Raw genomic sequence first — 23660 nt, forward strand, 5'->3', positions numbered from 1 at the left:
TACAACAAATATAATTATAGACCTACTGGGCTTCATCCTTCATGGTTTAGTTTATTGTGAAAGGGAAATTGTGAATCTGCTTGCTTTCTATTACTGAATATAAAGATAATCCATTTTAGCCCTGACCGTTGTGGCTCAGTTGCTTGGGTGTCTTCCACCAAGTGAAAGGTCGCTGGTTTGATTCCCAGTCAGGGTGTGCGGGAAGCAGCCCGTCGATGTTTCTCACATCAATGTTTCTCTCCCTCTCTTTCTTTTAAAAAATATTTTATTTGTTTATTTTTAGAGAGAGGGGAAGGGAGGGTGAAAGAGAGCGAGAGAAGCATTGATCAGCTGCCTCCCACGGGCACCAGACCAGCGACCAAACCTGCAACCCAGGCACGTACCCCAACCAGGGATGGAACGGGCGATGCTTTGCCTAGCGGGACGATTCCTAACAGAGCCACACTAGCCACGGCTAAAAATAATAAAATCTTAAAAAAAAACCCATTTTTTTGCGATAGGGGTTTTCTGTTAGAAAAACCTCTAACAGAAATTCCAATTAACACGAACCTTTAGTTAAGAATGTTTTAGTCATTTTAACTATAGGAAAAGCATTGCAGTGTAATAAAATAAACCCATTAAAAATACGCGTTATTTGTTAGTATAGTTCCAATTAAATCTCTTAGATATTTAGAACTGTTCAATTATATTGGATGTCTAGAAGATAAACTTTGAAAAACACAATCCATGAATCATGTTTACTTTTCACACCAAGGACATATTATCAGAGGGTTTTTGACAATAAAAAAAATTTAGTGTTTGACTTTCCAATTTCCCAAGAATATGCATAGATGTTCTGGATCGTGAGCTGCCAATATAGCTGAAAACCTAGTTTATTTTGTTCTCAGATGTGCCGATTATCGATTTATTGATTTTTCAGTTCCAAGTTTACTCTTCACTACCTGCCCTGGGATGATGTCTGGGCTCCAAGCATTTCTCCTTCGCAGTGAACGCAGTGTTAAGCTTCATCAGCCATCAGCTGAGGGAGCTGAAGAATATTTCAGGAGTAAGGGGCTTCTCTCCCTGGATTCGGGTGCTGCGTTTTGCTCTTTCTTGCTCCGGCTGGTGGTCCATCCACGGTGCATGTGCATGGGGACATCTGGTGGAGCTCTGCCCCAACTATGCACCCGCAGTGCACGCACCAGTCACTCACACCCCTGGCCAGGGCCCCGTGGCCACACTGCTACTGTCCTCCGCATGAAGACACCTGTGTTCCAGGCCTCATACCCACAGCAGCACCCCCGCTTTCTTGGCACACCCACGCACCGGCCTTGGCTTACCTGCATTCTTGTTGCCTGTTCCCAGCAACTGAGGATCACCTCTGGCCTCGGCTAACAGAGAACTTTTCTATTCAGTAAACCACAACCACACTTTCTTCGACAAAGTCTGACCTCTAGCCATCCGAAGGAGTACTTCATCTAAAGCTTTCCTTCCTTGGATCCTCTCTCTCAGCCCTAGGATACCCTTTTGGGTACTCATTTTATTTTCATAGTTACTCTTATCATAGCTTAACTAATAATTTTTCACATTAAACTTTTGTTAATTAACTATGTGATCTCTGTCTCCTGATTGGATCCAGTCTGACCCACCCAGAGTAATCCAACACATTTCCCCCTAGCCTCTGACTTACTCTTAACATCTACACCATATTAATATTCTTAAAGATCATCTAGAACTTCCTGGATATTCCAGAACAATCCAGATTGGATTCACATCACTGATTTCTATCTTTTCTTGGGGCAGAAATACCAGATTCACTTTGGTGCTTATTAAGTTCATGTTTCATCTGAAACATTGATAATGGTACCAGAAAAATTATTAAGCAGTAGCATAATAATTTAACAGAAGAAAATGAATGGTTTCAGTTTATAAAGCCAGAATTAATTTAACTTACAATCTGAAGTTTATACTTAAAAAGCTCCATGGCTTCTCTGCTCCCCATTTCATTCAATCCTCAGGATTCTCAAGCTTCCAGGTCAGACGGCATCAATACAGTCACCCAAGTAATGACTTTTACTTATATAAAAATTCCTGTGTGTATGATAAGTCACTGGAGTTCAATTTACTGTCTTATTTACCAAGGGAACCATCTGGCATATCAGTGATACAGTAGGAAAAATAAATTGAGATACCTCTGAAGATATTATAGCCTACTGAAATACTTTAAACTATCGCATTTTTGAGTAAGTGCTTAGAATAGCACCAGCTGTGTGTGCTTTACAAGCAAAAGAAAAAAAGGAAGAAAAAACAAACCTAAGTGTATTTGAACTAGAGAGCAAACGCGACCATTTAGAACATGATGAAAAACTAATTTGGACCCCAGTTATTAAACAAGAACTTTGTCCCTTGAAGCATGGACGTATTAGAGACCATGTCGATCAATCCACGGACCCGGTAGAGAAGTCATTTTCCATGGGAATTACATTTGCCTGAAGAGAAAATGAAAAATTGTATTCCTTGTGGATTCTAAACTGTTTTACTTTTCTTCCTGCGGCCAGTGATCAGTGATTTTCTGACAAGTAGATGTTTTATTCTTCTATGCTAAGCAATGGCTCCAATCTTTATTGTATGTGATCACACGCAGTTACAAACACAGGGGGAAAATTGCGTTCTTGGCACACTCGTTTACTAGGGCTCCCTCGGTGCCCTGTCATTAGTGCCAATCACTAAACACACCTTGCTTTCCCCTGGTTCAGCGTTCAAGATGTGGAAGCCACACCTTTCTTTTTAATCATTGATGCAATCTTGCCACCTACTCAGACAGCTTCTAAATCATGGAGTAAAGAGGAAAAGGTCAGAAATATAACACCACCTTCAAATAGCGAGTTCTAAATTCTCTTCACGAAATGAACAGTTGAGCAAATCAGACACTTGCCACATTCAAAATACTATGCATCTCTCTCCCGAGTATGATAAATATTCAGACCACTACTGACTTTTGGGGGGAAAGGGGTTCTTTCACAAACTTTTGGGCTTGGTGCTTCCTGAGCTAAAAGCCCTCATTCATAAGTACAACACAAAACTGTATCAGTCTGAGTCCTGTTGGGCAGCCATGTGTCCTAGCCCCCTTCCTCTTTTAAATTTTAAATACTGCAAAGGAACCATTTTCCCTGGGAGGCTCCCACACTTGGGATGAAACCTTCTCTGCGGAATTTTGGCACCCTATTAATTAGTGGTTATGAGTGGGAGCTGCTCTCTCTCAGCAACTCCTATTCTGCCATCAGTCAAGTGTGATTCTGTAATAAATTCCCACAAAGCAAACTATTTCTGGTAATTCTCCCTAATTAACACCAGGCCTGCTAATAATACATCAGTACCTATGTGTTTCTGATATAACCAAGATCTTGTCTGAGACTACTCAAAAAGGGAAACCGCCAACCTAAATTAAGCTTTTGCAGTCAAAAAGGATTTTATATGTAGTTCTGTAAGAAAAGCTTTGATAATCTTATATTGGGGACATTTGAGCAGAAAACATTGAACGACAGGGAGGCTTGCTCTGGTTTGAGCACTGAATGGGGATTTATTGTGAACACACACTGTTGAGTCTTAAACCTATAAATCTTGTACTGGATTACTGTTTCTTAACGAAGGAATGACAGATCTCTTATTTTGTCGGTGCATTTTAATGTGCAATGACGTGATTGATAGAAACCAAACAGCAGCTATTAAAATGTCAGATGCAGACTTGATGCCCTTATAAGTTTGGCTTCTGGAGTTTAATATACTGTGAGCAAATAGACTTGAATTTGTCTTTTATTCCCAATATACAGCCTGCGACAGAAACATTCCCCTTAACTTTACACAGTTGGGGAAAAAAAAAGTCTTACTCAAACCAATAAACAAACGAGGAATAGGTGAGCCTACCTAGTTACAGAAAAGTTAGCTAATGAGATCAGGATGAGTGAAGCATGAAGTAACAGATCCTGGTCAATGAGAAACGTAAAAACGTGGATGATGACTTAATGTTGTTTGAATGTGATATATGAAACAATATAATGCTTGATATGACACATTATTCCAATGAATAATTTCAGCAATAAATATTTTAAAAGGACAAAGAGCTTATTTATCAACTAATTGACAAACATTTGTGTGCATATGATACATGCAGAGCACAGAAATGGATTAAAATAAAATACAGGTGACAACATTTTCAAATGTGTTATTTCTGTGACATTTTGATAAGCAAGTATCATAAGGAGATTCTCCTGAGGGCTAGTGCATCTCTCCCTGTCCTTCGAACATGATTTTTTCCTATGATAACCGACTGGAAACCACTCGCCACCCCCAAAAGAAAAACCAGGAGAGTTTATCTACATCACTGCAGCCATTTATTTATTATGTGGTCACTAACATATTACTATACTGATTATACTTCTCATGTGGTTTTTTAATTAGAAAATACATCCAAAAGCAAAACAGCACAGGCATTAATACAAACTTAAAAATGTAAAGAAACAGAAAATAGAGATTAATAGAATAGATAAGGAAAATGATACATTGAGAATCCAAACCCAACACCTTAAAATATTTGGGGGATGAAGAGTGACAAAGCAAAGCCACATCTGTGTAGATGCCAGATTTGTGTAAAATTACTCAGTGTACTTTCCCTTCCCTGTCTGAAAAGTCTCTCCTTTCAATAGGGATGACTACACTGCAAACATCACAAAAATGTTAGTAACATACCACTGCTAGATCCACATTTGAACAGGGAGAGGAAGTAACTGCTTTCTATAACAGTGATCCTAATATACTGCTCCTTGAAAATGGTACCACAAATCCACTTTTGTTGTAGATAATTTTTAAATATAATGCTGCACTAATATTTTGAAGATTTAAACCCTCATTTCTGTTTGTCTTAATATAGATCAAATGATTAGGTTTTAGTTTTAGACTCTAAATGAATCAATAGGAAACATGTAAGCTACTATAAGCATAAGCACAGGGGATAATTTTTAGGCTGCTACTTCAGTGGGCGACACTCTGTCCTTTGTAAGTGCAGAGAAATGTTAAAGTCTGAACTGATTACTAACGTTCTGAAACTTGAAAGTCCGAATAGGGGATGTTTTACAGTCATGTACTATGATTTCAATCTGTATTCTATTTGCATTCTACTAAGTACAGCATTCCAAAATATACATCTAGAGAGATTAAGAGTAAATGCTCTACAGTAAAGACGTAATAACTTAAAAAATGCTACTGACATAGAACTTTTATAATCAGAAAAATAAATATTCAGGGAGCCCACCAGAAGAATAAAGTGCTCAGCCTGAGTAATTAAAAGATTAATGTTGGTGTATTAAATATGGCATTACCCACTGGAAAATACAGATTCTTCTGGGTTATAATCAATATTTATTTCATAGGATTAACTGTTTTAGGAACTGACAGCGAAGAGCAAAACAAAGCACAATGACAATGATAAATTAGGAAGTAATGTTACCCTCTTAGGGATAAAATTTAGAGAAATACAACATTATGCTCTATGAATAATATGCAGAAAGAAAAGTCTACTAGAATGATATATTAATGTAACATAACTTTATAAGAAATCCAGGTCAAATAAAATTCTTTGAAGGAAATACCCAAATGCCACTGACTTATCAAAAACTATCTTGGCATATAATCTATGAAAGCAAACCTACATAACAAAAAAATCTTCTACCACACCGAAACAAAACCACCAATGTTATGCTGTGTAAAGCAAAAGACTGACATTGAGAGATGACAATGCACGTTAGCCAGTACGTCTTTTATAGGTGGTTTCAGCAGCAATGAGAAATAATACACAATTCAGTTCCAGCACTTAAAAAAACAAAACAAAACAAAACAAAACAAAACAATTTCCTGCCTCCCTACAAGATGCAGGGCGAGGAGGTGGCTTGCGGTTGCTACTGGCGAAGCATTCAGTTTGCCACTTTGTGCCACCCTTCTCATTCCTTATCCCCAGTTAATTATTATCTGCATATAATTTAAATCTGCTGGACCATAAATTAATGGCTTTCAGGACAGATGCCTTGAAAAGTTCTTAGGGAGGTTAAACAAATATGGTAGCCTAAAATTCTTCTTTACAAGAAGCATGTACACAATGGAAGTGAAGTCATTAGTAAGTGATTGGGGGAGGAAGGACTTGGAGCTCAACCTCAAATTTAAAAGCATCTAGCTCCAAACACATTTAAACTATAACTGAGTGGGATCATGAACTTTCATCCATTCTGGAAACAAAGAGAAAAATGATCAAATGTTATAATTTCTTTTCTCATTGGGCAAATGTTAATAGGATATATTACAATTTTACCACAGTTGTTTCTCTGTCTTCATGTTGTATCTATGTATTTTTCCCCCAAATGAAGAAAACAAACAATGGGCCAGCCTGGGTAATTAGGCATGTTCCCCTCCTCTACTACCAAACCTCTGTGCATGAAAGTTTTCCAGACTTTGTGATCACATCTGGAAGTGGTTTGTTTATTGAAAGAGAACTATCAAAAGGAAAATACAATCTAGATTTTATCACATCCACAAACCAATTTTAAATTTTTCTAATGAAGAATTAAAGAAAAAATATTACTCTGCAAAGAGAGCTCTCAAATGTTCATCAGTCAGTAGTATAACTGTGAAACTAATTCACTGTCAAAAAGGGGGAATCTGGGGAGGAGAATATTTTGGATCTAGTACTCTAATTTACCGTAATTCCCCACCGCGTTCTTTCCTGTTCATTCTCTTTAAAGAGAGAGAAGACAATCACAGTCCAAAGATGTTCAATTAGCTCTTTATCAGAGCATAAAGGAAGAGAGAAAAAAGGGAGTTTGACTACTATACATGAAAAACATACCCAATGAGTAAAAATGGTCATATTTTAATAAAAGGTGAAAATTTGAGACTTATGGTGGCTTTGAAAGAGTATAAAAAATATAGTATCTCTTATTGGCATGACACATTTTGACACAAGAATCTCACTGACCTTTCCTACTGGAATGATCAACTGTAAAATTTTTAAAAATGCAGTGTTTTTAAAAATGGACATGTGCTACTATGGATAAAATTCTGTTTAAACTCCTATTTAATGTTTTCAAGAAAAACACTAATTTTTAAAAAATACAATGTTTCACTTATTGATAAAGAATAAGGCATTTTCATTGCCTTTTACCGACTTATAACTACCTATTAAGGAAAGAAAGCATAGTTATTTCAGCACAGAGGTTGGAGTTTTTATTCTAAATTTAATTCTTCACTAATTTATTCTAAGATGAATTTAATAGTCAACCAGGAAATTGGTTTTTATAAAAGTTATTTTATGGGCATAACATACTGGGAAAAAGTAATAACAAATGTCAGACTGTCTCCTTATGTTATGAAGCCAAATATTTCTTCACAGATTTGATTTTTAAATCTGGAATTTACCCCTTCAGGGCTACTATTATTTTTCAAATATCCATATAAATATTAAATCTAAATTTCAATTGGTAATTTTAATTCTCCTCTTTCTCTTCTTTCTTTTCTTCTGAAATGTTGACTTTCAAAAATTCACAGAATGAGCATGTTTCTTACAAAGTGGCTTGTCCTTCTTGGAGAAAAATGTCTGACCTTCCAAACTTTCACAACATACCTGGAAAAGAAAAAGCATTGTATAAGATAATACTATTATTTTATCCAGTATGCACGAAGGAGAAAATGATTTTTCACTCAATGGATATTAAGACAAAGCACTTTAGTTGGTTGTGTTAGACAACCTAACATTTCACAATTACTATACTTCATTTAATCTTTCAAGAGCAATGAAGAATGACTTTTTTGGAATGCATTCTCATTTATTTAAATTACTGATGATTATTTTTCTTTATTGGGAGTTGGCCTTAATGAAATATTAATACCCAAAGAGGTCACACTAAATATTAATAAATTTTCTCTTCCCAAATTCTAATCAATGCTTTTAATCTACCTCCTGTTGCAGACCACCAAAGCATTCAAACAGAAAACACAACACAACTGCTTTACCTAACATTCTCAAGCCCCCAAACATGTAGGCATAGAATTCTTGAGAATTTTTTTAATACACTCCTTTGTTTCTTATAAAGAAAAACCTGGGCAACATCTGGCTGCTGGATGGTTATGCAGTCAATTAACCACCCACATTTATGCCTTCTTATCTTTCCTACTGCATTTGTTAACTAAAATGCTCATGAGAAGCTCTACTACAGAATAGAAGACAAATCTGCTAAAAACTGCTTTCTTAATAGATTCTATGACATCGAAGAGATGGATGAGGTAAACGAGATTAAGTTCAACAGTAACATTTGGGACAATTATTTGACTTCAATTAACATGACTTTGTTGCCTACATAGGATGGGTACTGAAAGCTATTAGATATATATAAACCTAATTTTCTAAAAAAATCATACATCTGAACAGAGTACCCTTACTGAATATTTACTTGCTAAATTAAAAAAGACATATACATATATATCTTAGGTTAATGTTAATCTCTGAGTCTATGCTCATTTAAAAATAAAAAACTTAAAATATGAAATAGAATATTAAATTAATAAATATAATAATATGAATAATATAGTATTCTAATATTTATTATACAGATATATTTTAGTCTCAAAAAGGGAAAATATTCATGGACTACTACTGTTAAGAAAGAAGATCAACATAGAGTTTACTTCCAATGTTAATTCAATAATAGATTTTAAAATAATTATTTATTTCTATTTTAAGAAGTACCTATGCTTCCAAAAATAACTAAAAACACTCCAATAAAAGTTTTTTTTTAAAAAGTAAAGGACTCTTACTGTTTTAATAAATACATAGCTTCTCCGTGGAAACAAAAATATATTAAAAACAGGATTTTCTCTAAACGGTAGGCACTTTATTCTATGCCAAGTAATTTTTTAAAGTGACAAAAATTTTAATAAACAACTTTCAAAGTCACTGTGAAAATATTTTTAGGTTTAAAGGATTGAAAGATACAAGAACTGTTATTTCTCCTTAGTGTTTATGCTAGAATTGGCTATACTGTGCTCCTTTAATTCACAAATGCATTTACTTACCGAGCACACAAAGCAAGTGTCGTGCCAGGTGTAGCCCAGAGCTTCCAGGAACATGTCGCCAGCTTCTATGGGAAACTCACACCCATGGCATATAGTACCAAAGAGCGCATAGTAATCTGTGTTGGGGGAGGAAGAGACATGATTTAAACACGACAGAGCTTTAGAATGACAGTTCCTAGAAAGCAGCAACAAAATTGGAATTGAATGAGATGATGAAGAAAAAGTTATTAGTAACTGGAAAATATTCAGACGACATAGTATTTGGCTTGAGATACAGGCGTAGCATGTTTCAGGTTACCCCTGTTAAATGCTAATTACACAACTTAACACCCTTTATTCTATTTTTCCATGTAATACTTTTCATTTCTTTCCAACTATTTAAATGCCCAAGTATCAATAGACATGACTGTTTCAATACAATACAGAAAAAAACTTCTAATAACCAGCAACAATAAGACTACTGAACTTAACTCAGAAAGCAATATATCGTATTAGCAAATTTTATAGCGTATCTGACTTGGTGAGGGAGAAAAAAAGAGTCACAGGCAACTTCCATGAAAAAGTTCCATGACTGAGTTTCTAGCTGGACTATATTACAATATTAGCCATTAGTTTTCTTTTTGTTATATTTTTCTTACAATTTTATGACCTCATGCTTAAAATCATTAGCCAGAGAACACCATTTACTTGACACAGATTATAGTTATAAAATCCTAATAGGATTTCCTTCTGAAGAAAGCAGTTTGACAAGATGTTCTTTCATTATTACTAGAATTTATAGGCATTTTTTCTTATATGCAGCTGCTCTCACTACTTGTGTTTACTCATGGTTCACCTTTTGGCCTTGGACACTTTCAATCCGACTTGGGCTGGAAGAGAAAGCAGGCTATCTGTGCAACTTGACTGACCTTTCTTAGCAATCTTCAACATTCACTATTTGTTCCACACATAGCTACAGAGTCCTAGTGTGTGCCAGGCGTTGTTCTAGACACTGGCCAGGGGTACAGTGGTGAAGAAAACGATGTGTTGTGCTCTTCATGGGGCTTTTATTCTCCTTGGGAGCAGAATGTCATAATTTATTGTATTTTAAAAATAAATAACAAATAATTTCAGATTGTAAAAAGTACCATGAAGGAAAGAAAATAGTGATGTGATAGAAATTAAATGGGGGATATAAAAAACCTGATATAATATAACACATAGAGGAGTGAGAAAGGCCTCTCTGAGGAGGTAATAGCTATGCTGAGACTGGAAAAAGGAGGAACCACCACCGAACAGCTGGGGAAGAACATTCCAAGTAGAAGAAACAGCAAGCACAAAACACTGAGGTGAGAAGGATTTTAGCAAGCTCATAAACCACAAAGGGGCTCGTATGGGCTCTTGCATGGGGTCCTAGGAACCAGTGACTGAAAAGCAAGGTGGTGGGAGTTAACTGTCAGCAAAGCAGATGCTTGTAAGGAATACAATTTTTATTCAGATGGGCTGTGAACAATAGCAATCCGATTTGCATTTAAACAAATATTACCTTAACCACTATTTGACCGCTGGGGAACAGAAGATATACCACTGAGCTGGCAATTACAATGTCCAGGTAAATGATGAGAGTGAGCTGGATTTAGTGGGGAAGGCTGATGCGGAGAGAAAGGAATGAATTCAACATATACACAGGAGGTATATGTTAGAACTTACTAATTAAATTGAATATAGGGAGAATAAGGGAAAGATCAGAATCCAAGATGACTCCTAGGTTTTGGAATAGTGGAAGACGGGTTAAGAGCACGTCTGGGAGGTTAAAGAAAAAGAACAAATATAGACCAAGATGATCAGAAGTGACAGTTAAATACACTTCAGTAATGCTTTTCCCACTCTGTAAGCAATTTCGGGTTTTAAAATAGGACTTTTTAGACTACATTAACTATGCTATTAAGGCTAGATAGTTTTTTACCTCTGTTTTGGCTAGATAGGGACTACCTGCCACTGAGTCCAAATGTCTTATAAAGCTTTTAAAACAAATAAATAAAAAGCTTTCTCTTCAGAAGAATGAAGTGGCATTATAAAATGTAAAATATTCTGATGAATCAGGGCAGGCAGCTTGTAGGCAGCCTTTCCCCAAAAAAGCCCATGGGGTAGTTCACTGGGATTTCCGCAGGGCTTCCCAGGGGACAGTGTGACATAGATCTAAATTGGCCCTAACTAGGGAACTAAGAGAAAGGTGAAAATAAGAAAATACTGAGTGAGCAAAAAAGAACTGAGTGATGTTCCCCAACCTGAAATTAGAAGCTGACCGCTCCTTTAATTTGACTACCATGGAATCTCTCCTTCTTCCAACACCACACTTAAGATACTCAAGGCAGAACAACAATAGAACTCCATAGTGGGAATGCAGTATAGTAAGTGAAGGCATGATAAAGGGAAAATATTTTATGTTTGAAAAATGTATGTGTAGTAGTAAAATCTAGATAAGGGTAATATTAATAAATAATATTAATGCTCTGAAAGTCCACTTACAGCTTTTGGGGAGAAAAAGGAAGTGTCCAGATTTCAGATAATAAGGCAAATGTAGTAGACTGGTCCTTAGGGATTGTTTATCAAAGTTAACTTTACCAATGGAACAATTGAAGCCAGGATTACCCTCCCCTTCAGTTAGAGCAACAAAGGACTTCCAATTTATTGTCAAGGTAATTGCCTTAAAGAGCAAATCAGTATCATATTTAAAAATTGAACATTTGTCATGATAATAACCACTCAAAATTTACTTACTGAATTTTAGGACGTAGCTGTAAACTACAGGACTTGGCAGAATTTATAACCATAAATTATTGGGGATTCAAGCAAAAGGTTTTTCTCCTAAGTAAAGCTTACAAGCTCATGTCTCTTAATTAAGTCTGGGCTATCTGTTTTGACAGTCACATAAAATTATACAGTTATTTTGCCATATATTTAGGTAATGTTAAATGTTCCTTAAACAATTAGGAAAACTGTTTTGCCTGATATTTCCTTTCAACTTCATAGCAATATAGGATTAACGTGTTACCTTCATTCAAAACTTAAGAAACTAATGGCTTCAGAAGCTTACCAGTCTCACAGTAAGGCTCACCATCCTCCAGGTGAAAAACATTATTATGAATGGGTTTTCCACAGGCCACACACACAAAACAGGAAACATGCCAAGTTTGTTTCAAAGCATTGATGACTTCCTGTTATAGAAAGGTAATTGGATGTAAAAAAAAGATGACACTAAGCAAATACTTAGTCGACTAGCTCAACCAATAGAGCCCTTTCCAACTGACCCAAAGTACATACATATGCTTTATCTTTGCCTTGAACTTTCCTCCTAAGTAACAGGAGATATGTAGGAACAGACTTCCAAATAATCTAAACTGATGTACTATATAATGTGCATTTTCCTAAACAGCATCAATAAACTTCTTTAAAGAATGATTAGTGTGTTATTTAAACATTATTCAAGCGGTGAATAAAGTAAGCATTTCATAAGCACTTGTTACAATACATTCTGCTTTCTCTCAAAGGGTGTCAGGAAACATTAACTTCCAAAGGTTTCGTAGTATTATCTTGAAAATCTCATGGAGAAAGGGCAAACATTTAAAAACTAAATAAACCTTTACTTTGGTGCATCATGGAAGCAATAACCTAATCAGTGTAATCCAATCAGTTTAACATATGTTTAGGGTTTTGGAAATCAGCTGTGACTACACTAAGCATACACTCAAAAAGAGTATCTAAAGTCTGAACCATAAAGCATGTCAACAACGCTTTATGCTAGTCAACAATGGTTGTACAGTTAAATATTCCAAGTACCAAAAACTTGGGCCAGATTTTGATTAGTAGAAGTTTTGGGAAGGTTTTGAAAAGAATCATTCTTTGAATTGACAGAAAGACATGGAGTCATTAAAAATCATTTTTGAAGGATAGTCAATACATGAAAACTTACTCTTTCCATAATATTTATCATAAAGAGAGCATGGCATACACAAAGTATGGTTATTATTTTGAAAACGAATTCCTTTTAAAGAGCAAACTGGAAGAAAATCCATCCTAGGATTAACAGGAATTATCTGGGATTAGTAAATACATAGGTTATTTTAATTTTGTTCTTTACTTTTTTTGTATTTTTAAATTTTAGCAGTGAAGTATTTTCTCTTATAATAAAAATATGGTCAAAATAAAATAAAATGATATAGAATAAATTATTAGCCGTGGAAAACGCCACAGTTCACTACTGAAGGACAATGGAAAGAAATGAGTTGTTCAGGTCCCAAAAAGACAACCGTGAACATGTGCAACAAATGTGCAATCAACCAAATCATTTCCCAAGGCTTCCTGCATATGCTCCCCTTTATATACCTGAGATTGATTACTATTCCTTCTTTAACAGGTAATCTAACAACTAAAACACAATTCAGAGTATCTGTCCTTTCAGTGATGCTCCTGCCCATCTCTGAAGCAATGAGTGTCCGGTTTCCATTTCCTAGAACCTTTTTTGGTTCTGAGACTGTTCCTTGACTTTGTTTTATTAATTATTCTAGAATCCATAAGACAGATTTATATACTAAAGCAGTAATAATGTATTCTACTTATTGTCATTGGGAAGGTAGAGCCTGAATCATTCTACACCTTTGTTCTCAATATATTGTACAAATTAATATTTCACATGGTATTTCATGTGGTATATTTATAATTTTATGTGGTATATTTATGGTTATATTTCATGTGGTATATTTATAATTTCTAAGTGTCCTCAAAGTTTTAGACATATTTAAAGATATAGTCTAAAATTAAGACTACTCTATAATTCATGCGAACTTTTCTTAACTGACATGAATTTAGAGTTTCATTGTTACATTTTCATACTGGGAATACTAGAATTCAGCAATGCCATTTCCAAATTTTGTCTTAGTTCTATGAGTTTCATATGAGAACATGCAACTTGGCTGCTTCCAAAGTAAAATTCCAACTCCTGGTCACCCATAGGAAATGCCTGGCTCTTATTTAGTAATTGCAAACTGGGTATTCCAGAGTAGGAAATTCATTCATTCATTATTATTTATTATGTACCTGACACCTAAATTACTCCCTTTGTGCAAAAAAATAAAAAGGTGTGGTTTTATTATTTTTCTATACATGTATGTTCTCATAAAACTGAGGTTATATTTGAAAATGTTATATGCATTCAAGAAAAACATATCATTTTATAAGCCTGTTTTATATATTTCATGAGATCTGTGCCCTGTGCTTGAACCCTGACAAATAGGGAAATGCTGCTCTTATAAAAGCTATGGAATTTAATTTAAAACAGTGAAGGTGTCAGTTCTGAGAACTCTGATGTGTGTGGTCCTGCATGACCTCTTCATTCCTGAGCAAACAGGGCCCTGTTGAGGTAGTACACCCTCAGTAAATTATTTTTCCCTCTCAGTGGCTAGACTTTCACCAGTCAAACCAGCGCTTGGCAAGATAAAACCAAAGACAACTTGGCCCCATGAGTCCTATCTACAGAAGGGCTATTTAGTTTTGCGTTACAGTCATGATTACTGATGAAAACAATGATGCAAGGTGTTCATAACAAAAATTATTCTGCTTTAAAATTCACTCCAAATAAAAAGATTCCTGATACTTACTCCAAGAATCTTCCTTTGGCATCGACCACATTCAGGAGCAAAGAACTTCTCATAGCACAGCTCACAATAGAGGGCTCCCTTTTCTTCGACAAATCCAATGTAGGCCATTGTATTTTTGCAGTGAGCACAGTTAAATTCTTCTGGGTGCCAAGATTTCCCCAGTGCCACTAGGAATGGTCCCCTGACAGAAGTAAAGAGATCACGTTGGCTTAGGAATCAAAATTTCTGCAGTTTGCCTGGATAGGATCTCTTTTATATAATATCCAATATCCAAACAATTAAATACTTGCCTAATTCTCCTTCTCAGGTTCTGAAGCATGGGTGCTGTAAATTTACACAGAGACTTTCTGCACATTCATGTGAAGAGTGGAGGGATAAGAGCATAGAAAGGCCGTATGCCCGCCCCGCCTCCCCCGCTTTTAGTCTATGTTCAAGAGACTTGGTAGTTACGTTTTTTGAGTTGCAATGAGTGAGTATGTCTGTGTCATGAGGATGTTAACTGTGACAGAAAATACAGAACCAGAAAATGTGTTTTAAGCAGAGACCAGAGTGTGACATTTCCACAAAATAAACAAAAGAAAAATCTTAATTTGGTAATGTCAGAGTCTTAAATATAAAATTACCTGATAAAATATTCTAGTCAATTTCTTTTCCCCACACATAGTTTCATATGTTTCTCAATTTTATTAAATATATCAAATCCTTGCCCTCCAAAGTGACTATAGAAACTGTAAACTGGGTATTAGAGATTGTTTGAAGCTACTTAGAAAGGTTTTATTTAATTCAAACATGACTTGTTTTTAATGCACATTTATATCAAGGTAACAAATGTTTGTAAAGAGATTTTTTTCCCATTTAATGCCATACTGTCATGAACTGATAAGATAAGGGTTTGGTTTGCTTGACAGGAATCCATTATGAAGCCTTATCTAGTCATAGAGCCTGCAGAGCTTAACCCTTCTAGCCCCTAGAGCATTCTTTTCAGTAGCATTACACTAATTTTTATTCATAGAGCAGTTGTACCTGCAAGGCACATTTACATTTATCTAATTTATCCGTGCAGCATTCCTGTGAGATGGACCAGGGCAGTTATTGCACACTCAGGTTAATAGATGGAGTGGCTGAGATACAGAATATTCAAAATATATGACAAATACCATAAAATCACCAATTGAGTGAGGGCCAAAAGCTGAATTTCCCAAATCCTAGCGTACTGCTCTAGTCAACTGATGCTCTGCCTTTGATCTCATTACCACTGGTTATTCCGCATCCCCGTGACTTTTTTTTGTAAAACTACCAATCTGTACTTAACTCCATAACATGCCATTTTGTATAACTTAGTGCATGCAGCTCTCTTAGCACTTGAGACAAGTAGTTATTATTATCTGCTAAACTTCAGGGTCCAACAGTTGTATTACCACTTAACAAGGAATGCCTTTGTTAGCTAATTCCTGCCAGAAGGAAAAAGGGCTACAGATCCCCTACTATGTAACCAAGTATGTTACTTGCAGTAGGTTGTCTCTCAATTTTGAACTGGTTTATAAGTAACTGTCCTGCTCAACAAGTTCCTTCTTTCATTTTTTTTTTTTCAGTATATATTTGGCAAGTAGTTTTCCTTCAAATATAAACCAGGAAGTCAAAATGCTCTAAGCTAGTCAGAGTTTTATGAGAAGTCTAAGCTTTTCCACCAGGTGGGTACCTGGTTATATATGCCTGAGAAATCTGCCAAGCTAAATTTTCTGTGACTGTGACATAAGATATGGCAGAACTTCAGGGTTTTATGCCACCATTGGCCTGGACATTAAAGTAGTTCAAAACAATTTACTGGGGTGAATTTTCTATAAGAGCACATCTACTCATCCATAAGCCTGGATGGCCCCTTGAGGCCAGTATGCTTAGTCTCCTCAGTTTTGCAAAAGCAGTCAACCAGCCTCAAGTTCTGCATTCTGTTAAAGCAAAGGGCTAGTATGCACTTGGAATAAAGAGTTTTATTCCTGGAACGTATCTATCGGTGCTACCAAACAGTTAACAAAGTTCATTTGAGAAAAAAAGACACTTAAGAAAAATTGATAGAGGACCAGAAAATCTATTTTCTACATTTTCTAAAATATGTGTTGCGATCAGCTCAGACCAGCAGAGCAATGTGTTCTGCAAATGAGACAGACCCATTCCACAGAAGTATTCCTTTAATGAGCAGTGTTCAGTGTGATACCATCAGTCTTCACTAACACTTGTTACAGGAAAGAGCTCTATGGAATCCATCTCGGCTCTCCCTGCAAGTTGCTGTTTGAAAGTGTTCTTTGTTAAATCACACAAGGCCATTTTCACATGGATTCCTTGGAGAAATTCCTTTCAGATTTTTGCAAGAAGAATAGTTTTGCTTCTTCTGAGCAACAGAATTATTTTTCATCTCAATGTATAGTACTTTGCAAAATTAACTCCTTTTTTTGCTGACTACTTGAAGGCTTAAAGCCAAATTTAGTCTAATCATAGCAAGCATGTATGTCAATGTTGTAGGTCTTGTCCAGTCCCAATGACAAATTTCTGTATATTGTTCATTTTTAATTGTCCCATTCAAGATTTTCATTCTTGTTTTGCTTCTTTTTGCAATTTAGAAGATTGTCTTGTATTTCATGTGTCCTTAAAAATGTTTTTGAAAGCTTTCTGGACTAACATCCACTACAAAAAATAAACGGTAATATTGTCCATCGAAAGGGTAATTTTAAAATATTGCCTTAGTTTATCAAATTTGAATAGTAAACATCTTAACAACAATAAACTCCCTCTGTACCTTTAAAAGGTGAGCTGAAAATGACCCTTGCTCCTGCCAAATCTCCTTTATCTCTAACAAACCTGCTCTGTCAGATACTGGCCTACCCTGATGCCCCTTGGTTGCACTGAGAGAGCATCTTCCATCAATGCACTTGAAGATATATACAGATTAAGCAATAAAATCTACTTATAACAAAGTACACTTTTCTCTGTGTCAGCAGAGACTAATTTAACAAATTCATTAACACAGGATTAACACTGAAGAAAGTTCTTGTTCCGGGTAGGATTGGGTTTCCATCTGTAAAGTGGAATGACAGGCTTGGATAACTGCAAAGTGGAATTAAGTATTCAGCTACCTCTTCTAATACTCTGCACCCATGAGCACTTACTAAATACTTGTTGACTGACAAAGGAAGGGAGGAGGAGAGTTAAAGCACTGATTGGCTGAGAAAGAGCTATGACATAAAACTTTTTATCATGTTTATCTTCTATGAGGCTTATACCAAAAAGAAAAAAAATACATGTATGAAAGAAGAGATAGGGAAGGATGCTAAGAGGGAAAGAAAAGCTTGCAAATAAGAAAGGTGAAAGGAATTGCACCTTTCAACAGGCACAATCTAGCAGGGATTTAACTTCTAAATCAAACGCTTACTTCTTTCCTCCCTTTGTTATTTAATTTTCACAATCTCTCTCAGTGACAGACATTAATTCTACAAATAGATGAAGCTAACATTGTAGAAGTTAGCCAATTTTCCTAAGATCACAATGGATAGTGAACTATAGAGCTGGAACCCTCCAAGGCCCAGCCACTATAGATTAAAAATTTTATTTGGCCAAAACTTACTGCACCAATAGACGTTAAAAGCTACATAAAAAAGAACTCACATGCTCAAAAATAAATATGGAATCCGATATTCTACTTAACTAGGTATAATAAATAATGAAAATGTACAAGTGAGTTTATATTATGCTCAACTTTTAGGAAAGGCCTACCATTAAGCAAACAGTCTAAGAACAACACTAGAAAAACAGAAGGAAATGGAAAAGATTATTGGGAGAAAATGCACCACTCACACAGAGTGACAAATACACACACACACATGCAGGGAAAGAGTAAAATAATGGAACACATTGACTATCTTTCACTATTTACATTACTTGAAATTAGAAATATTAACAATCCTCCCAAAAATTTAGAAAAACTGTATTTTTGACACCCTTAATTCTTCATTTCCACTGGCTTATCCCCAAACTTTACAATTAGGAACATCAAAAAAATAAAGTTCTTCTTTAATCAAGTATCTTATTTGTTTGTTTATTGTTATTCTATTACAGTTGTCCCAATTTTTCTCCCTTTTGCCCCCTCCACCCAGCCCAACTCTCTCTCCCACAGCCACTCCCCTCTCCACTGTCCATGTCCATGGGTCATTCAAACATGTTCTTTGACTAATCCCTTCCCTTTCCTTCTACTATTCCCCTCTCCCACCTTCCCTCTTACAGCTATATGTTCCATGTTTCTGTGTCTCTGGTTCTGTTTTTCTCATTAGTTTATTTTGTTCATTAGATTTCAGTTATAAGTAAGGTCATGTGGTATTTGTCTTTCACCAATTGGCTTATTTCACTTAGCATAATAATCTCCAGTTCCATGCATGCTATTGCAAAAGTAATGAATTCCTTCTTTCTTTCTGCTGCGTAGTACTCCTTTGTATAAATGTACCACAGTTTTTTCAATACACTCATCTACTGATGGGAACTTGGGTTGTTTCCAAATGCTATTGTAAACAGTGCTGCTATGAACATAGGGGTGCATAAGCTCTTTTGAACTGCTGTTTCAAGATTCTTAAGGTATAGTCCTCTCAGTGGTGGAATTGCTGGGTCATGAGGCAGTTCCATTTTTAATTTTTTTGAGGAAATTTCATACTGTTTACACTAACATCTGTCATCTTTAATTCATAGTCCTTTTTTTGTTAAAGATTTTATTTATTTATTTTTAGACAGAGGGGAAGGGAGGCAGAGTGGAAGAGAAACATCAATGTGTGGTTGCCTCTCACATGCCCCCTACTGGCCTAAAACTCAGGCTTGTAGCCTGACTGGGAATCGAACTAGTGACCTTTTGGTTTGTAGGCTGGAGCTCAATCCACTGAGCCACACTAGCCAGAGCTAATTCACAGTCCTTTAAAATACTGCATTTAAAAGATTGTAAGGCCACCTATATAAGCTTTTTTTTTTGAAAGACATGAAAGACATACTCCTTAAGAATAAATGCACAGGTAAAATGAGCCCAAACATAATAATAATAGTAAATAAAACAAGAAGTTCTAAAAAAGGTACTATTAATTGATAATTTAAAAACAAGTTTATTGGAGGCAATTATAGTCAACTTATATTGAGATTATTATAAAATTAGATAAGCAGGAGAAACGTGCTTCTATATAATCAGACAAATGGAATGTAATTTCAATTTCGCAAGACTAATAGCATGTATTCCTTCAAATATTTTTAAAAAGTTCATGTATCAACTGAACAAATATTTACTAAATGCAGTGATATGTGCAAGGTACTATTCTGGGAGCAGAGACAATACCAAGAAACAAAGGCAGAAAAAGCCATGCTTGCATGGAACTTACATTCTAGTATGGTGGAGAAAGACAACAAAAAAGATAAATACAGTATACGGTATGTTAGATTTTAAATGCTGGGGATAAAAATGAAGCAGGGGTGGGAGATAGGGAGGCTGTCTGCGGAGGGCTGGGGTGGCCAGGAATACTCTGATAATTGAGTAAAGACCTGAAGGAGAAGAAAATGAGCTGTGCAAATATCTCGGGGGAGAGAGTTTAGGCAAAAGAAACAGCAATTTTTCACTACTGTAAATCTAAAATCTTGTTCTTTGTCTTCGGTTGTTTCCTTAAATTCAGGGAGTAACACATTAAGCCAAGAAACCTTTTATTTTCAAGTAAAATCTTAACCAGAAGGGAAAATAAATAAAACCTATTCATAAAGGAGTGTTCAGAGACTGGAATGGATGGTGAGAAACGCAAAACATTCTGCCGGCCTCTCCTTGGAGTAACTGAGATGCCTCTCCTTATGAGAAAAACATGAAAATCACTGAGCAAGAAATAATTCAGTAATGTTGAAATTCTCTTTCTCACTAGAATTAACTATGGGTTGACTGAACATGACTGTTCTGGTGTTGTAATGCACGCAAAAGCAGAACAATAGTATTGTGGCTTTTTTTTTTTAAAGCATTCCCTATCTAAGAAGAAATTCAAGCACCATAAATCCCTTACTTCTTTCACAAAGATGCTAAGAAGCTAAACATGAACGGTCCACTTAGCTCCACATAATGCAAGTGGTCAATAGATTTTAATGCCACTAGATGTAACAGTCAAGAAAGCAGCTAGAGTTTTCATAGGCCCATTCTACCAGGGAAACTAAAGTGCGATTTTGGCTATATTAGTCTAATTTTCTATTTCCCTCTTATACCAGCATTCCAACAGTCAATCTATTGATGAGTGGAAGAACTGGTATTTATATCACAAATGGATTGGAAATGTTCACCGCCAACTTAATCAAAGCTTCAGTAGAATTTCCTAAAATGTAAAACCCTAGTCATCTGTAAAAAGCAACTAACTAATCAAACTAATGCCTAAATAATACAATTTAGGCAAAATGTACATCATCTTTTCAAAATTCAAATAAACCAAAATTTTTAAATATTAGATCAAAATAAAATAACTTACGGAGTTTTAAGTTAAATATATTCTATAAGCGAGAGTCAGTTCAGTACTAATATTCAGTGATAGAGGTTTCTGAAGTTTTCCACAATTAACTTTGCTAAAAATAAAATGAAACACAAAATTTGCCTTAATTTGGCTTTAGTTAAAAATGTTTTTTGAAAATTTAAAATACCTAGAAAATAAATATAAAATAAACAATATAAATTACACTGTGGAAAACAAACAATATAAATTCTAAAATTTTAAACTTCTTAAGAGTTTGCCAGTTTGCAATACTCTATATTAAAAGTATCAAGCCTGTGTCTGCAGCTTGTTTTTAAAACAGGTGTACAAGAGAATGTCACTTGATCTAATGCCTCCTTGCTTTGGTAAGTGATACTGGTATTTGAGGCCAAGAACTAGAATTATGCTTTGACTAGGTCTCTGAACTGACCACCATCTATTCAAGTTGCTTTAGCATTTGAGCACCAAGCAAATGTGCTATGTTAATTACTGTTAGAAGATCTTGACATGAACTAATCCCTGTTCCTGTTAGCTTCCCTATAAATGCAGCTTTCATGTTTAACTGATAACAAGTGCTGGGATAATCCAGAGTGATATAAAATTTAACAGATGAGGGAGCAGTAAGTGATGGCCATTCATGTTATTAACATAATATGTATTTATTTCACATGACAAGAAGACTGTGCATTAAAATTTCATCCTGGTCTAGTATTAAAACTGAAACCAAGGTAGGCAGGGGTGGGGAATAAAATTTCTATCCATAGTAAGTTTTTCAGATGTGCTGGTAGTAGTGATTAGAGAATGTCACAAAACTTGATAATCAGACAACATGAACCAGCAACTGAAACGGTCTGACATTTTGTTAACCCATCTAATTATTTGCTTACAACAGCACACAAGCAGCAGTGACTCCTGTCTTCATAAAAGGTGTTCGTACCCACCATATTGTATTCCTAAATACCAGTCTACCAAACCAAAGTACCACAACTCATAGAAGCAATGTGACAAATTAGAATATTTTATTTCATTAATATTAAACCTAAAGACCTGGCTGGGTTGCCCAGCTGGTTAGAGTGTCATCCTGATATGCCAAGGTTGTGGATTTGATCCCCAGTCAGGGCGCTTACAAGAAGCAACCAATGAATGGCATAAATAAGTGGAACAAGAAACTGATGTGTTTCTCTCTCTCTCTCCCTCTAAAATCATTAAATAAAAATTTTGAAAATTGAACCTAAAACTGTAACAACTAAATACTGTTAGTAATTAAAAAGTGTTTTATTATGCTAAGTGAAATAAGTCAGTCAGAAGAAGCTAGGAACCATATGATTTAACTCGTATGTGGGATATAAAACTGAAACTCAGACAACAGTGTGGTGGTTCCTGGAGGGAAGAGGGCCGGGGGTTAGTAAAGGGTGAAGAGGGCCAGATACATGATGAAAGACAATGATTTGACTTTGGGTGGTGGGCACACAATGCACATGGACTGTGCGTCGTAGACATATATGTTCGAAACCTATATGATCCTATTAACAAATGTCACACCAATAAATTTAATAAAAAAGAAAGTATACTGTTCTATTTATTGGGGCAAAGCAGTACTACACTAGAGTAGTACTTTTAGAAAAATGACTTTAACTGAATTAATATTATGACCTGAAACACGAGTGGGTCTAGAGTCATGCGTGATTCTGTTCAGGTCAAAGGTTCACTGCCTGAGTGTTGGTTATGGTGCTAGACTGTGGAAACCTCTACTGATATTCTTTGCCTCCTTTATTACTGCTACCATTGCTCCTGGCTAATTCCTAGTAAGCAGGCACTACTCACTGTGGAGAATATTACAATTTAAGTGAAAAATAACAGTTTACAAAAACTGTATTATGATTCAATTTCTGTAAACAACACCTCTCCTCAGGTGTGTGTGTGTGTTTTAACAGTGTGAATAAAAATACTAACAGTGGCTCTCTTAGGAAGTGCAATTATGGATGAACTTTTATTTTTGCTTCCAGTTTTTCTATATTTTTGATATGTCACAATGAACATGGACTAACTTTAAAATATAAAGCTGTTTTATTTTGAATCATGTAGTGTGTGCTGTGTTCTCAACTCATTTATTATTTAATAGTGGGTTCAGGAGAAGGGTATTTATATTTGATTTTTTAATTAAGTACTAAGGCTTCTTGGGCTCCAGTTTGAGTATTAACAAGACACATTATCCTAAGCAATAATTATGTAATTGAGGAGGGGAAAAAATCTTAACCTTATTCAACTTTACAGAAACCTCTGTTTCAACTATTTCAAAACTGAGTAAATTAAAAATGAGGAGAGAGCTTGAGCAATCATTTTGACTGATCATTTGTTACTGCCAACAAGGCGACTCACAAAGAGGTAACAAGGACCTGCTGGTGGGATCCCTGCAGTC

The 23660-nt window shown here is 35.5% G+C and overlaps 1 protein-coding gene across 7 annotated transcripts in view; it reads right to left on the reverse strand.

Annotated features, from left to right (window-relative positions):
* Positions 1 to 4347: 4347 nt before the first annotated feature.
* PDLIM5 (PDZ and LIM domain 5) overlaps positions 4348 to 23660 on the reverse strand; it is a 187441-nt gene continuing 168128 nt past the window's right edge. For all 7 annotated transcript variants that reach the window (XM_054591724.1, XM_054591723.1, XM_054591721.1 and 4 more), the window contains 4 exons: positions 14730 to 14910; positions 12170 to 12290; positions 9094 to 9209; positions 4348 to 7645 (listed from right to left, as the gene is read on the reverse strand). In XM_054591724.1, coding sequence (XP_054447699.1) covers positions 7556 to 7645; positions 9094 to 9209; positions 12170 to 12290; positions 14730 to 14910 — 508 coding nt within the window. In that variant the 3' untranslated portion in view covers positions 4348 to 7555. The remainder of the gene's footprint in view (positions 7646 to 9093; positions 9210 to 12169; positions 12291 to 14729; positions 14911 to 23660) is intronic.

The sequence above is a fragment of the Pteronotus mesoamericanus genome, unplaced genomic scaffold (assembly GCF_021234165.1).
Source record: "Pteronotus mesoamericanus isolate MK-2021 breed Mesoamerican mustached bat unplaced genomic scaffold, CSHL_Meso_final scaffold_232, whole genome shotgun sequence".
Classification (NCBI taxonomy): domain Eukaryota; kingdom Metazoa; phylum Chordata; class Mammalia; order Chiroptera; family Mormoopidae; genus Pteronotus; species Pteronotus mesoamericanus.